Genomic DNA, 18,457 nt, shown 5'->3' on the forward strand with positions numbered 1-18,457 from the left:
CATTGTATTGTAGCTAAAAAAGAAGTTACATTAAAAAGGTTTATTGTTTCACTTTATAAGTAAAGAGTTAATTGGCTAAAAAAATTCGAAGATTTTTCTTTTTAAAAAGCACTGATCTCTGAATGGATAGATCCTTGTTAATTACTGTCATGTAATTTTCTACCTCAATAATTTTAGACGCACCATTTTAAATGGTTACATTTGACACTTCATCAAAATCGAACAACTTGACCTTGTAACGGCGCGGCGGGCACTAAATATATATTTTTTTTTAATTTACAACTGCGCAATTGCTTACCTTTTAATTTAATTTCGATTTTATATTTATTATAACTATGCTAATAGAACGTCGTTACAATGTTGCTTCAGTGAACACTTTTTAAACACTAAGGATGTTCCAAAAAAATCGAACAAAAAAAATATATATGTAATAACATACGAATCGATTCATTTACTTCAATCGATGTTGTAAGCAGCACACCTAACTATGAAGCTAAAATTGATAAGTTTCAAATGTGGACTATTAAATAAGCCTACATATTACAATCCTTACCATCGCAACCAACCGCTACCGTCAGCACCAAAATGGCAAAAATCAAATAGACACAAAATAACATCGCTTATAGCCAATCCATATATAGAGATCAGTGCTTAAAAAAATAACGAAAAAATTGTCATATCTTGTCACCTTTGCCTTTACCTACCTTTGTATCAACATTATTTTCCCGCCATTTTATTTAATTTTGTACTGGAGTAGCTGAGGTTAACAATGGACACATATCAATTAAAAACTGCATTATTATTTTAGATAAACACTGTACTTTAAAACGATGAGATTACGTAGCTAGTATAGTGTAGGAATTTTGTTAAAAAAAGTGTAACATCAAAGAATTCACAGATCCTTCGATTTTAAGAAATTATTTTTGTCGATTAACTTTATAGGTTAGGTTCTGTGTCATATCTTCACCTTTTCATTACCAAACAATATTCATACTTTTGGTTTCGTTTTATTTTAAATAAGTTTGCGATATTGCTTTTGTACGTGTTTAATTTTGTACAATCTTTTAATTTTGACCAAAGCTGATTTTTGTTGTATTTATTGTGTATCCCCCCGCTTGGCCCAGCTGTGGGCAGGTCGTGGGCGTGGGCACTGGCCACTGTGTACATATAGCTTGGCGTGATAAGAAAATGTGTGTAGTGTACATTTTATATCGCTAGGAACTTTACTTATTCAATAAATTAATTATATCTATTTTCAATGGTGGTTTTATTCAATTGCTTGAATAAGTCATGGAATTATACGATACAGCAGGAATATGTCTGTATGAGCATATTAACAATGAATAGTGAGATCATCTTCACCTTCCCTTTCACGTTGCCAGGAACAATATCAGTTGCACGAATGTGTCGGCTCGCCCGGTGAAATACCACGACCACTCAGATGACAGGCGTCAAGTGGAAGTAATTGGCGTTTCGTCTGATGAGTGTCCTTATTCCTTTCCCGCTGTCTTGATAAGAAAAGGATGGGAAGGGGAGTGGATTTAATGGAGAATGGGACGCATAGGAAATATTCTTGTTCGGTGCGTCTCCTCCTCTGTCGATCGTAGGTAACATCTGCAATTGCGGATAGACATCCGCATGGACAGCGTCCGCTTCGCTGTTTCAGTATCAGAATTCAAGTAGCCACTTCCTCTTTAGCCATATTTTAATATAAAAAATATTAAGTAGCCAAAAAACCGATGGAACTCAACAACCATACCAATCAACAAACACGCACTGGATCAGCTTGGTCGAGGAAGGCCTAGTCACTCCTTAACTTAGGGTAGACTTCGGGTCTCTTCGTGGGGACGTACATGAGCTAACGAATGAACAATTTCAAAATATTACCTTCCTACGCCAAAACAGCCTCGAAACCTTGAACACTCGCGCTTGTCTACAATTTCAGCCTCTCAGCGCAATTTTATAAAAATCATACTTTGTCTTGGCTAGTGACATCTCTTATCATAAATTAGACAACATTCAATGTTCATTGTAAATGTTGCCAACATTATATATTTTACTTTATTTCTATAACAGTATTTTAAAATTAAAATTAAAACAAAAATACAATTATTAACAACAAAAAAAAACATAAATACACACACACGCGGACCTGAGCATACATACAAACATATTCTGTTTGTTTTTTTTTCGATTAATTAATGACTTTAAATTCATTCATACTCATTGTATATTTTGTATGATGTAATAAAAAGGGAAGTCATTGGCTCTTTAAATCCAAGTGAACTTAGTTGAGGAGCCAAGGTGATACTGATGCTGTAGTAATTTTAGTATGCATTAAAGATTCTTTTTTTATTTATTTTATAATTATATTGACTCAGCAGTAAGAAAAGCCACAGGTACCCACTGGTCACTTAGTTTATATCAAAATATACAGAGGTTCTTTATTTAAGTTAATCGAAATAACATTATTAAAAAGGATCAAATGGTTTTATTTCAATTATTGTAAATGTCATTAGAACAAAAGATATGTACCAAAGATCATTCATCATCTCCCGTGCCTTATCTCACGTGGTTTCGGTCACAGTATTTTAAGGTTTTATAAACTGTGATTGTAAATCTTACTAATGATTTAATCAATCAACGCCATCTAGTAAACAATTAGTAAGTGATGACTTAACATTCTACTTCATGAACTAGATGGCGCTTTTTCTAAATTTTGTACATTCTTGTACATTTCGATATTTTTTTATATATAAAAGTAGTTTTATAAATAAAGACACCGTATTTAATGATATTATTTTATTGATATATAACAACAAAACTTAAACACAACATATTCAGAGGTACAACATTTAAAACTTTTATTTAAAAATAAACAATATAGTAAAGATTTTTTTGGGCCAAGCACAAATATTAATGACAATCTTCTTCGTATCATCAAAAAATTAGTATAAGATTTTTGATGTTATTTACGTCCAATAGATGGCGCTGTACAAATTTTAATACAAAGTCGACGACGATACGAAGATTATTACAAATATTGAGTGGTGTAAAAAATGAAATTGTAACTCTTTAATCTTTAACTAATAGATAATAAAAATTTTCAATTATTGTAAATTTGAAACCAAATTATTTAATTATATTTCAGTATTTTACACTTAGAATATATATAAATTATAAGGTTTATTTCTGTACAATTTCAAAGGTAAGTCCGTTGTGATGCAGTCGCTGTATGAGGTCAGTATTTCTGAAGGCGACGCCAGTTGTCAACACGCCGCCGCTACACAACACAACACAACACAACACATAACACAACAAACATTTACTAAATTAACAAACCATTTATTCATTTCAGAATCCATTTTATAGAAAACTTCGATTTAGGAAAATAAAATGTACAAGAGTTTACTATTCATTGAATAAAGGATATATAATCGAACCAGGATAAGTGAGAATCAGACCGCGATATTTATCACGCTTACTGTGAGTTTCTTAAACTTAAATCTTTATATCCTTGTAAAGAAATATAGACCTTTTCTCAAATTTATTGATTTTAGACATTTTAAAAATACTGCTCATTTTATTATTTGATTTCTAGTTAACGTAAAAAGGTTTTTTTTGTTATCAGAAATGCAGGTACGTTTTTAATTGAAGATTCTCTTTATAACTCAGATATAATAATATGTTTTAAAAGGAGATTTCGGTCTCAGAAACCTGAGATTATAAAAGTGTATTTAATCCAAATTCCTCGCTTCTGGAAGTCGTCAGTGGAGACCGGACTCTCACTTATCCAGGTTGGACTGTACTGATAATGAACAAAGGGCAAAATGTGGTATACAGATATACATACGGAGGGGGCATTTTGTCTGTGTGTTGCAGCACTGTGAGTGCGGATTGCAGCAATGCCACCACAGTAGCGCCGTACCCAGGGTTCGTTCCCGACACCTGACACACAAGAAACCTCACGATAATTATAATAGAACATCTAAATTCGCCAAAATAGCGAAGTGACCACTGTCCATAGACATCTGAAATAACAGATGCGTTGTGTAATTTTAATTAACAACGACTAAAAAGTAAAACAGAGATTCTTGGATTAATATTTAATTTCAATTCATTGCCTAAATTAAATAGATAATGTGATGTCAAATGATGTCAAAATACACGGCGGACATTACGCTGTTTTTCTTTTTCAGTTATTTTATGTAAATTTGTGAGATAAAGTGAAAATACAAGAGTAGCTGAATTTTAGAATTATAAAGTATGTTGTTTGTTTATTATAAAAATATTTCAGATTTGTATTGGAACTGAATACAAAACAAAATTTAATGTGATTTTGACAGAAAAAAGAACATTAATTATAGAAAAAAATTAGTACAAATAATCTTATTATATATTACTAATATTATAAATACGAAGGTTTGATCTGTAGATGGATGGATGGATGTTTGTATGAAGGTATCTCTAGAATGGCTCAACAGATCTTAACGAAATTTGGCACAGATATAGAACATAGTCTGAAAGAATACATAGGCTATATATAAAAAAAAACTAATTAAAAAAAAACTTACCTTAGCGACCATCTTTTTATTAGTTGGCTTAGTTTCATCTGTGTCTTTCTCCCAACCCTCTCCATACAACAATATTTGGAAGTGCGTATTATCCATCACCTCCTCCTTCACATCATCTGTCACAGTACCGAAAGAGAAAAACTTCGGATGCTGTATCAACCAGTTCCTGGTGACCTTCGTCAAACTGAACACCACCAGGACAAACCCCACAAAGAGCACACCGACCAGGGTGAGGAAGTCAGGGAACTGGAAGTACACACGGAACTGAACAGGTCGCTTGTTTGTCTTCGCGTACAGTTCCCGCTGTGTCCTGTACACTATGGAGGAGTCAGCTCCAGGGAAGGGGATGCACCAGCCTCCCCACTTCTTGTGTATCGACCTGTTGGGTGAAGTCAATTATACTTTTTTTCGCTGTCTCTGTAAAAACTAACATAACAATATGTTTTTATATGAATGTTTAAAGTCAGGAAATTTATTAATTACCGAAGAAAAATATTCCACGATTACAATTTTTTTTTTTAAATTGTTTTTTTTTTTGGTGTCAATATTTTTTTCTAGATTGAGAGTTAGAATGAGTATGATTGTTTATCAGATATGTTTTTGTGTGGGGAGTGGAGGGTAGTAGGGCAGTACCGTTTCCCTAGTGTGGGGTTGAAGGCGGGCAGTCTGGCGGGGTACAACTTGTTGCGCAAGGCGGGCAGCTCGTTGCGGTGAGTTACGCTGAAAACACAAAACATTTATTTGCCAATGAAATATTTACAGGATGTTCCAATATGTAAGATTCAAGATTTAGGGTCTTTTTTTCAGGAGATCCAAGTTATTACGTATATTAAATTAACTAGATTAGTTACCCGTATACTACAGACTCCCAAGTGCCGCGATGTATGACACCGTGCTGGCGAGCCAGTGCCCTCTGCTCGTCTGCCACTCGCGTGGTTATGTACGACTCCACAGAGTTCAAAGTACCTGACAGAAGCACTTACTTTTAAAAGGATATGAAATAACTGAACATAGAAGCGGCAACTGATTTTTTTATTAAACAACCATAAGTTAAATGTTGATTTTCCTCATCTCATTTGTTTTTCCTTTTCGTTTAAACGGAAGAAATAAAGTTCTCAGTTCGTGTATATATGACGTCAGACATTATCTCTTGGTGACCTTATTCCTATCAATGTATTGCATTTCATAATATGATTAATATTGTAAACTTCCCAACTACAGATAATGTGCAGAGCTCTTACAAACATATCAGTTTAAGAATCCAATGTTAAATAAGATCATACTGTACATAGCATAAGTGTAAATAAATAATAATAATGCAAATGCAGAGTGGTACTTTGCAGACCACTGGGACCGCGGACAGGTGGAGCTATATAAACCCTAGGCGGCACCAGCGGGAGAGGGCGGGGATCCCGAACCTGCACTGCACGGTGTTGTCTTTGAGGAGCGCCTAAGGGGGCAGCGTCCCTTTAGGGGCGTCGCGGGTACAAACTAACGTGATCCCGTGGCGCCCTACATAATGGCCTTGAGGGAACAGAGGGGTTCAGTGGGTATGCTCCCAGTCGGGGAGAGATTCTCACATAACTACCGTGTCTGCTCCGAGGCACGGAGTACGCATAAAGCAGTGCCCTATGAAAAAAAGTGATACTTTGCAGCATCAGAGCCGCTAAGTGTCTTAGAAAATAGATGAAAAGATAGAATGCATTTTGAAACATCGTGAACAATAGTAAGTTACAACTTGATATGTGAACGATACTCACACGTACAAATATGTAGGTCAATACACTTTCTCGACTTACACATAATTAATGTTAAAAACATTAGACTATTGTAACTTTCGCGAGACATTATCATTAACTGATATAAAAAAAAAACGGCAAAAACACTCAGGTACATTTGTCCGGTGTCGGCACCGACTAGTGAGCGATGGGCCGCGTCCGCGAACTAATGCGAGTCCCACTCACCCTGATGAAGGCCCTCGATGGGCTCGAAACTAGTCATATGTACGTTTTACTAATCTAGTTTAACATTAGACTAATCTAGTTAATTGGTGTCCTCACAAAAAAACATTATAGATTGCTAAATAATTACCAGAATTACTGGACGACTAAGTTAATTTAATTAATATTAATAGCGATTCCGTTTAAAGAAAAAAAGTTAAATTTTATTCATTTCCTACTATTAGCTATTCAAAACGATTATGTTTATTTATTTACTCATACAGGATGTTCGGAAAAGATGTGTACAACGGAGTATCACCCATGATATTCCTATATTTAAAGTTGTTAACTTCAAAGTTATAAATTATTTAACATTCGTTTAAATATCTAGTTAAGTTTTAGTTTAAAGCTATAGGTTTTATTTGTCAAACTACAACTTTTGGTAGAACAAAGGATTGTTACAAAATTAACAGAGCCTCGAAAACACAAATATCAAACCAAAATTCAATCACATTTTTGCAACAGCCTGTACAATGTCTGGCAATTTTTGTACTTCTGTGAACAACAAATATCTTCTAAATTCCTAAAAAAGTAACCATTGGCAAAAAGTGGTAATGCAAATATGAAACAAGTTGAATTAAATGGTGACCTTCAAAGTTCTGCTCGAGGAAGACCACGCCGAGGTCGTTGGGGATGCTGTCGAAGCCGCACGCGCTGATGATGTACACGCCCGCCTCGCGCGCAGGCGAGTCATACCTCAGCTGTATCGTCTCTATGAACTGACAATAACAGTTTATCACTAAGGGATAACCTTAGTGTAGATTTCTAATACAATATAGCTACAGCTTATCAGGATATCTAATTATAATTCTTTCCCTTCCCACCCTTTTCTTATTAGGTAAGGATGGGAAAAGAAAGTGGATTTAGCGGAAGAGGGGACGCATAAGAAGGGAAAATATCTTCTTTCCGTGCGTCTCCTTTTACGTAGATTAAAGGTAGGCAAAGCATCTGCAATTGCGGATGTCTATGGGCAATGGTCGCTTCTCTATTTCGGCGGAATTCAGGTGGCCGTTTCCTCATTTTCCACCTTTTGATAAAGTTGCTCGTTTGCACCCTTATTCAAAAAAATACCTGTGGTTCCCCGCTGATATCGACATAGTGTGTCTTCGCCCGCACCGCAGCCGCCACTACAGGCTCGCCGTACAGCCGATACGGGCCGCAGCAGTTGACCAGCACCTTCGCACGCTGACACATCGAAAACAACGACTCCTCGTCACCAACATCCGCTATCAGCACCGGGATTGATGACAGCTCCTCGCCTGATAATACACTCCAAATATTAATAACACCTCGGCAAGCAGGGCAGCAATGTCTATTTCAGGGAAAGGATACGAAGGAGAAGCGGATTTGGCGGAAGAGGGGATGTGTTGGAAGGGGAAACATGCTCTTTCTGTGCATCCCCTTCTCCGGTTATTGAAGGTAGGCAACGCATCTGCAATTCTAAATGTCTATGGGCAGCGGTCGCTTTGCTATTTCGGCGAATTCAGGTGGCCGTTTGCTCATTTTCTACCTTTTGATAATAAAAAAAAAAAAAACATTTTTATGGAGTTTAGTGTTCTACATACAATAGCGCGTCCATTAAAGCGCGCGCAGACAACAGTAAGTGCTTGTACACACCAACCCGAGGACGCAGGCGCGGGCGTGCTGGTAAAATTTTAAACATATGACGTTGAATGAAAGCGTCCACATAAGCGCTGGTGTAGGCGCGGATGCAACATAGCAACATAGCTAATGACGGTCGCGCCCTCGAGATTGACATGTACAAGCACTCAGATGGAAATAGGCACTTATACGAGATTAAACTAAACGAATGTAGAGTCAAACGAAAAATCGTTCCTAGTGTAATCGTTTAATTAACTTTCTTGTATAAATATATCGGTCATTGTTCCGCACGATGACCATGTGTACTTTCTATGTATAAGCAGATGCGACTACGATTGAAATATTAATCGAAGAAAGAAATTGCTTGTTCATTTACCACCTTATATGTATTATGTTACAATTCTAAATTAATGTGAAAAAACTCAACAGAAAAATAAGACAAGTTATAGTTGGGTTTTCACATTTAATGAATGTGACTACTCTAATGTTACCTGTTGTTGATAACCTAAAGCGGTCAACCTATCAACACTGATAACAGAAAATAACTCTACCTTTGTAATGTATAACTACAACAAAAACTATCATTACATTACTCGCACCTCGGGCATGTATTTACATATGTAAATGTATTTCACTTTATTCGTGACTATTTTATTTCTTCAAATTACTATTAATTTTATTTTTAAATTACAACAGTTTACAATTGTATTTACAGAGAATTACATAATATTAAAAATTCATAAAATAATGCTAATAAATGATAAGGGAAAAGCAAATATTCTAAGCAATTTCTTACTTTTGGTATTTATACACGAAGTTGTGCAAAAGTATTTTCTGAACTACTATAGTCGTATAATTTACATTTTGTTAATGATTGTTATAAAGTACCGTGACCTTTGCTTGTAATTTGTACCTAGTGTACTACAACGACATAATTATTTATCATTCTTGACTTTAGATTAATTGATACAATGTCTGTTATAAAGTTACAAAAAAATAATCACCTACTAACATGTTTGTTAATATTTTTTTATCATTAAAATCGTGATGCAACCTGCACATAGCGGTGAGGAAATTTAAAGATTTTTTTTATCTAAACATTACTAATATCATTCCCTTTCTTTATAAGAAAATGGTGGGAAGGGAACTAAAATTAGGACTAGAATTTTAGCACCACACTCATCATACGAAACGCGGAAATGCTTCCAAATAACGCCATATTAAGTCAACCAACACTCCCTGGACTGGCGTTGTTGGCTAAGGTCTAAACCACGGATTCCCAAAGGGGTCGAAACCGAACTTAAAGCATTGCTAATTCTCACTCTGTCTTCTATTGACCTAAGTCAGAATGAAAAATAATAATAATAATTGATCTTAAAAGTAGGCAAAATAGTTTGGGGATCACTGGTCTAAACTCCTAGCTTAGGGTAGGTTTCCTTAGACATTTTTAAAAATAGTTTTACGTTCAATATTAAAAGAAAATAAGATAAGCATTATTAAAATTTGTGTCCGTTAGTTTTAGATTAGGAATGTTTCTGTAAAAAAAATGTGATATCATCTGTCACCTCTACGCTACGTTACGCTCAAAGACGGTGCCTGAAGGTCAACAGATTATTCTTGAACTTGAACATTGAAATTAAACATCGCAGGTACACAAAACTCGAAAATGATAATCATTGTGTATAATAAGATTCATACTTTTTCGCAGCTCGTGGTTAGCTGCGAGCGTGTCTTTGCAGATAGTTGATTAGTACGATATTGCGAGCCGCCATAAAGTTTGTCTACCAGTGTACTTGCGTATTATGGATGATATGAGTGTCTTTACGAATATTTTTTTGTCTCTTGACTAAAGTTAATTAAATAAAGTAGTGAAGTAAATATGTGGTTAAAATTTACGTTCTCGTACGCAATTTTTCTTTAACAATGGAAACATATATTAAATTCAAGGCTGACGCCATTTCCAAAAAAAAATCTACATTGTATGAATTAAAATTAAAACCTTGAAAATTAACGTATTTAAAATGATCTCCGAGTACTTAATTTTTATAAGAAATTTCTTATTCACGTTTAGTATTCAAAGTACGTAGAACCTTGCAGTCATTTTAAAAATAAAAATAAACAAATAATGACGTCACCAGACTAACATTATCACGATGTATTTCCTATATATCTAAGTAATAAGAAATCAACGCTTCACCAGGATGACACAGCAGATTTGATGTAACAAACATCGATGTTTCTAGGAGCCGGTTGAGGTACGTTTATTTATGACAGTTTTATATAAAAATATATGAAACCAGCTAGGAGTTAAAAAAACTATATAAGAGGTTGAAAAATAGATCCCTATTTTAAGTAGTAGCCTATTCTCAGACTTACTGTATGCATATAAAATTTCTTAAGGATTGATCAAGCCGTTTCGAAGGAGTATTGTAACTAACATTGTGACACGATTTATATTTAAGAAGAAAGAAGATTTTACCCAGCAATTTCTAATAGTTAAAACATTCCTACTACTCAGGAATTGTCAATGACGAAAGGAAACACCAAATGTTAAAAAGCAACACTATTATCACATAATGTTTATGGTACTGAAAATTTACTTTTAACGAGTATTTTGCGTGTTATATTATGGATCACATCGACCAATCCAGCTCACCAAAAAACCCTATTAATGTCAAATAATAATGTTTGTTTCGGTCAATTAAGTACTATATTATTTGGTCGCATGTTCGGGCATATAGTATCCGGTCACCTTGAAACTAATCAATTTTAGGTATGACTCGACACATCACGACGTATTTATTACCTATATTCGTGATATTGGTATAACATTATGTAATATAAATAGCACGCAGTCCAAATAAATCTGATTTTTTATCTTTAATATATAAAAGAGTAAACTGTTTGATATATCAACATACAGCCAAAATTACTGAGTCTAGAGACTTGAAATTTTGCACATAGGTTTCTGTAACTATGTACTAAGCACTAAGAAAAGATACGAAACTTATCTACTGATAAAGTCAACAATGAGGATTCATAATTTATATTGAGCAATGTTATTAATTCGGCAGAATTACTTGAAAATTAATATAAACACTTTTCAGTACAAATAATCAGTGTAATTACATCTATCGGCTTTTTTTTAAATGCATACTTCAAAGGTGTACAAAGGAGGGATAAATTAACTAAATGGAAATATTTTCAAAACTTAGAAATTTAAAATTTTATATGGGATACTCTGTACCTACGTAAGTACGTACAGAGTATCTTAGTAAGTCTTTAAAATCTTTTATAATGCTCACTTGAGCATTATAAAAGATTTTAAAGAAATTCATCCCCTAAAGGTCTAAAATATAGGTACAAATTTGTATGAAGAGATTTATTCCTTTAACAGATGTAAAAATAAAGTTGAAATAAAAATTCCTCACAACAAAAAATTTACCGTTTTTGTGTTTCTTCAAAATTATCCTGATAAGGTCCAAATAAAGGGTAATAGATTATTTTGGACTTTTAAACTCCACGCGAACAAAGTTGCAGGAAACAGCTAGTAGGATATTATGTTTTATCCTTAACTAGCTATCGCCTGCAACTTCGTCCCCGTAAAAACGGTAATAAAAAACAAACTTAACTAACGATAATTTATTTTAACTTTAGTGAGATAATATATTACACTAATTAAATACGGCTTATTTCAGGTGTATTTCGGTCTTGGTACGGAATAGTTTTAGACGCTTGGGGGTCCTTCTGACATAAATTAGCCAAATTTTATTAATATATTCATACGTATTTTATACTCGCGCAAAATATTACCGTCTTTTTCATTAAGGTTACAAAAAATTTAAATAAGCGCAAAAACATTACGTTCTTGTCAGTCGGATAAAAACATCTGAATTAATGTGCAAAAATTTTGAAATCCAAACATGTAAAAAAACTGATTATGTTCTATTTATTGTATTTTATATTAAAACGAAACAATGACGTTCCAACTTTAAAAAATCAATTGATGTTTCATTGACTTTTTTTAATCTTGTAGATATTTTAGACCAGTTCTCACATTTCTTACTTTAAAATTCATTTTTAAAAAAAACATAGATCATAATAACTTATTACTTATCATAATGAAATAATTTTATAATAAAAAACTTATTATTATACCTACCGGTCTTTTTAGATGCTTCCTCAAGTACAGAATTCAGCTTTGATTGTGACCGTCCTGCAATACCCCAGGTGAGGCCGGGCTCCTTCTTGGCAATTCTAGCACATTCCATCACAGCATATTTGCCAGTGAACCCTGTAGCCCCAAATATCACCAGATCTAAACGGGACATCTAGAAATACAAATCAATCAAACATAAGTACAATGACAAAAGGATTCTAGGTAAAACAATTAAAACCTTTTTACATTTTTTTTATAGTTATTTTTGTGTGATCTGTAACATTCTTTACATTTAATAGACGAAAAGAAAATACAGTTAAATTCCTTACATTAAAATTTATAAATTTACATTTAAAGTTTAATATAAACAATGATTTTTATGTCTAAGAAATATTTTTAATGTAAAATACATTAAAAACCCAAAGTTAAAAATAAAATGTAAGTAAAATGCAAAGAACTACAAAATGTCGTAAATATTTTTTTACTCGGAACTAATTAGTTTTCTATTTAATAACCTAAAATAAAATTTTCAACGTATCAATTACGAAATTAGAATAGTAATATTCCTAATTTTTAATTTTTATTTTACCATTATTTAATATTGTAAATACATATACGGGCTAGAAAATAGGGAAAATTAATTATTTGCACATATTAAACACAATATTACCGGCGTTCCACGAGAATTACTAAGTTCACGTTAAATTAGTGTTTTTCAATTCATAAAATAATTATTAATTCGTTAAAATCTTACCTTTCAGTAATTCGATGATTGATTAACCCGTTTTAAAGCAGTTAAAATGTTAAATAACGATCACTAAATTGCAACAAAATCGAAAAATTGCGGGTAAAGTAAAGCCAGCGTTGAAATCACTCGCACTTTAAATACTAGAATGACAGCAATTGAAAGTAGTGTTACCACCTCGGCTACTACAAAGTGTGCCAAAAGAAAAAACTGTTAAAAATGCAAAAATATGCTATTTAATCAAAAACATTACAAAAAATACAGGTACAGAGTTGATTCACGTAGGACTATTAGGGTTAGTTCATCTATTTACCTTGAAATATAACCCCCAGGAGTAATAGATGTTCAAATATTCCCCTTGTAAAAAATAATCTTTGTAGTTCTGTACAATTGAGCCGACAACAATTATCAATTAATACATATGCACGCTTGCATTAATGCATCAGTTAGCTTGGTTTTTTTTTTTTTGTCTGATGTTTTCACTTGAAATTTTGTGTATCTTCCTTATGTTTGCAAGCGCTAAAATTAAAATGGCAATGGGCTGGTCATATATCACGAATGACTGACAACAGATGGACTTTAGAAGCTACAAGATGGAAAGGGCCAGTAGGGAAAAGGAAAGTTGGTAGACCAATAAAACGGTGGGCTGATGATATAACCGAAGTAACAGGGAAAGATTGGTTCACTCTCAGCAAAAACAGAACAGGCTGGAAGAAGATGGAAGAGGCCTTTACCCAAAGTGGGATCCATATTTGAATATACCAGACTAACAATACTAATAACTAAAATAAGTTTAAAACTAACAATACTAACAAAATGCAATTGTAAATATGGAAATAAAAAGGCTTATTATTATTATTCCTTATTCATTTATTATCTTATTATTTATATAATACATTTTATAAAAAAAAAATTAACAAAATATATTATATAAAAAATAGTATACCACCGGCTGCGGAATCCCATTACTCAAACAACCAGTGGTGAGGGCTACAGAGACAGGAACCTCCTAACTATGCGTGCGGTTTCTAAAATAACTGCCTTTTGTATCAGGCCCTTAATCCAACTGTTTAGCGAGAGCTTCTTAAGATGTTGGTCGAAGCTCTTCGCTATCAGTCCATTCACCGATACGACTATCGGAATAATGGTAGTCGATTTCATACGCCACATGGCGGTAATCTCGTGAGCCAAGTCTAAGTATTTTAGTAATTTTTCTTTTTCAGCTTTCACGAGATTCTCGTCATGTGGAATAGTGACATCGACTAACATTACACAACCCTCAGACCGGTCTATTATTACTATATCGGGTCTATTGGCAGTAATAGTCCTATCTGTAATAATAGATCGATCCCAGTAGAGCGTGATATAGCTATTTTCCAGAACAGGAGAAGGTTGGTATTGGTAATAAGGTACCTCAGTATCCACAAGAGCATATTTAAGGGCAAGTTGCTGATGGATAATCTTGGCCACTTGGTTGTGTCTATGCAAGTATGCACCGTCCGCAAGTCGAGAACAACCGGAAACGATATGTCTAATAGACTCACCGGGACGACGACATGCCCGACAAATGTCAATCGTACCATCCTTTAGAATATGTTTTCGGTAGTTGTTCGTTACGATGACTTCGTCCATGATTGCAAAGACAAAACCTTCAGTTTCCCCAAAGAGGTTGCTGAAGCGCAGCCAAGCCACGGAGGATAATTGGTCCACATCAGGCCCTGTTAAGGCGCGATGGAACCTACCGTGTAACTCCTTGCTCTTCCATACACTAATGCGGTCTGAGACACTTAGTACCGGTAACCTTCGCCAATTCGTGGTAGCCAAGGAAAGCGGCGTGACTCCTTTGTCCATTGCTACAACATCTTGATACATTCCCACGTTCACCTTAAGGCAATATTCCCTAAGATTGTGCACCTCGCGGTTATGCAGGGTCTTGGCATTTAAATAGCCACGACCCCCATGTTTCCGCGGGATGTATAACCTCATTACAGACGAACGTGGATGATGCATCCGGTATGCTGTAAGCAATCGACGAACTTTTCTATCCAAGGCATCCAGTTCTGTCTGCGACCATCTCAGTATGCCAAAAGAGTAGGCTAAGACTGGCATGACCCAGCTGTTAAAAGCACGGCACTTGTTCCCACCCGATAAAAGACTTTTTAGAACTTTTTTCAGGCGGCAAAAGAACCGTTCTTTCACCAGTTGTTTCATACCTTTGTCATTAATACCTAATGCTTCCGACATACCGAGATATTTGTAGCTTTCATTCTCCGAGAGGGAAACGAGAGCCACATCCTGAGTAAGCTGTAGATTCTCAGAAGCTACAACCTTCCCCTTTTGTACATTTATGACCGCACATTTGTCCACACCAAACGTCATACCAATGGCTCTGCTAAAATCGTCGGTAATTTTAAGCAAAGTCATTAAGTCAGACTTCTTCGATGCGTACAACTTGAGGTCATCCATGTACAAAAGGTGTGATATGATCTCGCCCCCTCTACGTAGACGGTAACCTAGCTCTGAACTCTTTAGCAGTGTGCTTAAAGGGTTCAGAGCCAAGCAAAACCACAATGGACTCAGACTATCACCTTGAAAGATGCCACGCCGGATTCCAATCCGGCTAGAGGAAGTAGAAAGGTTTCCCTGCCCTGGATTGGAAAAGCTTGTGGTCCACTGTCCCATGCATGAGTTAAGGAAAGTGCGAAGTGTAGGATGTATTTTATATACTTCCAGCACTTTACTTAACCATCCATGGGGCACCGAATCATAAGCCTTCTTGTAGTCAATCCAGGCCATAGAAATGTTCTTTTTACTTCGCCTAACCTGTTGGCAAATAGCCATATCAATGAGGAGGCAATCATTGGTACCACGGGACCCAACCTTACATCCATTCTGAGTTGCTGACAAAACGTTATTTGTACAAATATGTGCTTCAATTTTGATTCTCAGAATGGATGTAAGGAGCTTGTAGATGGTAGGCAAGCATGTTATTGGTCTGTAATTCTTAGGGTCCGTAGAACATCCAGATTTATAGATCAGATGTGTTATACCTGATGTCATGAAATCTGGAAGCGTGCCCAATTCTATTGCCAATTGAAATTGAGCTGCTAGGCGCTCATGCGAACTACGGAACCATTTTAGCCAAAAGTTCTGCAGTCCGTCCGGGCCCGGACTTTTCCAATTAGGAACAGAACGAACTGCAGCACTTATGTCAGAACCTGTAATAACTACAGGTCCCATTTCGGTAACCGCTTCACACGAGCGTCTGACAACATTCAACCACTCGCCTTCAGTGTGCTCGATTGGCACCGACCAGATACCGCTCCAAAACGCAGTAGTCACAGTAGCATCTGGTCGCTGTAAATCAAGTCCCTGGCTTTGTGGTTGCTCCCAGTTACGGTAAATACACCTCTGATCTCTCTGGAATATGCGATTTTGAATAAATCTCTCAGATCTTTCTTTATACCTTCTTAGGCGATTAGCCCATGCGAACACTTTTTGTTTCCAGAAGTCTATGCGTTCCATGACTCTTGACAGATATTCATTGGACGTGATACCAGTCCCAGCAAACGCCTGAGTCACGAAACGCATAACCTTTGGGCGGTTATTACCCGCCCGAAAACAAAGAAGCTTCGCTATGAGCCTTCTAGCTACATTTATGCGCCGTTCAATTCTGCACTGCCATACGGGGCGAGCTTCTCCACGACGAGAACCTGAATTGGGATTTATAATCCCCACTCCAGCCACCCGACATGCAGTCAGTGCCCCACAATAGAGAATTGAATGGGTATCGCATAAATCTAGACTAGAATCCACATACGGAGATAACAAGCGGTCTACAGCATTTACAATACATATATTCCGCTTGTTAATGGGCAATCGTGGTAAGCGAGGACGGTCACTGATTGATACGGATCTATAATTCAAAATCACATCTTCCAAAGTTCTCCTCAAACGCTCAATATCCTGATCACTAACACAAACCTCTTCACTTGGTGGTTCCGTTAGCACATCAGCAGCCACGGGGTCCACAGGTGCAACACTACATACTTCAGCTGCATTGTGAAGGGGTCGCGCTTCGTGACAGAGTCGCTCAAGTACAGAGTCATCTAACAGGTGACGCCGTTGTATGACCCGCACTTGATCCGATAGACGTTGGGCAGTCACAGACACACTTGGGTGAAGGGTCTGAAACAAAGACAGCATCTTAGGCCGATACGCCGTTAGGTTGGTTCCACCCTCTGTCGCCCCGAAGTAGGCCCGCATGACACTTTCATTTAATAAATGCCATCTCATGCGGCGCACTACACCACCGGTTGCGGGAGCCGTAGGCGGGGGAGTAACCCCCGAGGATTCCAAGCGAGCCGGTGGTGGGCGGCCACTCCTCATCGGTGTTGTAGACGAAGTGGCCGGCAAAGGCGGCCCGACGATGGCTGCGCCACTGGATGTCATCAGGGCTGGGGGAGCAACAGGTATCCAGTCCCCCGTCGTGGCGCAGACCAGAGCAGGCCGCGAAGTTGTTGGGCGTGCGAGCTCACATTCGGCAACGCGACACTGTCTTCTTGGATTTCTCCTCATTGTATCTATGAATTTTGTGATCTGGCTTCTTTTGTGTTTGTTTCTTTTCCATTTCTATTGTTAGTTTTGATTGTTTAAATATTTAAATTGTATTTTAATTTACTGGGAGAAATTTTTCGTTTTGACAGTGTCAAACGTTGCCATAGAGTTTTATTATTATTATTATTACATATGCACGCAGAGCCGTGAGTTGTTGTACTTGAGCTTGAGTTAATCATTTTACAGAATTATTATTTACATTATTGGTTTATACGTATAAAAGACTTTTCGTTCGTTTACAAAATTCAAATTGTAACTATAATCGATTGACATTAATATTATAGATATGAAATCAAAACTTTAAAAAAAGTTAAACAATTTTATTTAGTTATAATTGATATAACTCAAAAGAGATAAATATTATTTTATGACCGACGTTACAAGCTTATGTTATTGAATTTTGAGAAAGTGTAAAAGGTGCCCTATTATAAGTGTCTCTGCTCTACTTGTTGTTATTAATGTCGAACTTAATTATTTTCAAAAGCATAATGTTCATCTTGAGTTCTCTTGAATACGCCTAAATCTGTACCAATTTCGTTTAAAGGTATCTAATTGATATGCTAAAAAATTCTATTTGCTAAACGACGAAAAATATGCTATATATCCTGACCAAAAATCTGCCAAATTTAACACAAAATCCGCTAAATTGGCAACACTGGATGACGGGAAGTAATTAAGCAGTTGCAACACGCAAAAAATAAAGTGATGGTGTTGTTCAATTTTATATCGACTTTAAGACCTTTATGTTTCGAAAGTCGAT

The 18,457-nt window shown here is 35.8% G+C and overlaps 2 protein-coding genes across 2 annotated transcripts; both read right to left on the bottom strand.

The window, feature by feature from the left end:
• Nucleotides 1-3,186: 3,186 nt before the first annotated feature.
• LOC106711701 (saccharopine dehydrogenase-like oxidoreductase) lies at nt 3,187-13,239 on the bottom strand. Its single transcript, XM_014504080.2, has 9 exons — nt 13,090-13,239; nt 12,339-12,507; nt 7,646-7,833; nt 7,164-7,293; nt 5,426-5,540; nt 5,208-5,294; nt 4,575-4,953; nt 3,854-3,948; nt 3,187-3,283 (listed from the first exon to the last, which is right to left on the bottom strand). The coding sequence occupies exons 2-9, from the start codon at nt 12,505-12,507 to the stop codon at nt 3,187-3,189; spliced, it is 1,260 nt and encodes a 419-aa protein (XP_014359566.2). The 5' UTR covers nt 13,090-13,239.
• LOC106709986 lies at nt 12,839-17,658 on the bottom strand. The gene is made up of 3 exons (XM_045679452.1): nt 17,065-17,658; nt 14,206-16,500; nt 12,839-12,850 (listed from the first exon to the last, which is right to left on the bottom strand). The coding sequence occupies exons 1-3, from the start codon at nt 17,656-17,658 to the stop codon at nt 12,839-12,841; spliced, it is 2,901 nt and encodes a 966-aa protein (XP_045535408.1).
• Nucleotides 17,659-18,457: the final 799 nt, after the last annotated feature.

This window comes from Papilio machaon, chromosome 9, assembly GCF_912999745.1.
Source record: "Papilio machaon chromosome 9, ilPapMach1.1, whole genome shotgun sequence".
NCBI lineage: Eukaryota > Metazoa > Arthropoda > Insecta > Lepidoptera > Papilionidae > Papilio > Papilio machaon.

Coding starts and splice junctions, on each gene's coding strand:
- LOC106711701 (XM_014504080.2), bottom strand. CDS start 12,507: ATGTCCCGTTTAGATCTGGTGATATTTGGGGCTACAGGGTTCACTGGC. Junction 7,294..7,645: donor ATATCAGCGGGGAACCACAG/GTATTTTTTTGA, acceptor TGTTATTGTCAG/TTCATAGAGACGATACAGCT. Junction 3,284..3,853: donor ACAGACAAAATGCCCCCTCC/GTATGTATATCT, acceptor TGTGTTGTGTAG/CGGCGGCGTGTTGACAACTG.
- LOC106709986 (XM_045679452.1), bottom strand. CDS start 17,658: ATGAGGAGAAATCCAAGAAGACAGTGTCGCGTTGCCGAATGTGAGCTC. Junction 16,501..17,064: donor CGGAACCACCAAGTGAAGAG/GTTTGTGTTAGT, acceptor CGCATATTCCAG/AGAGATCAGAGGTGTATTTA.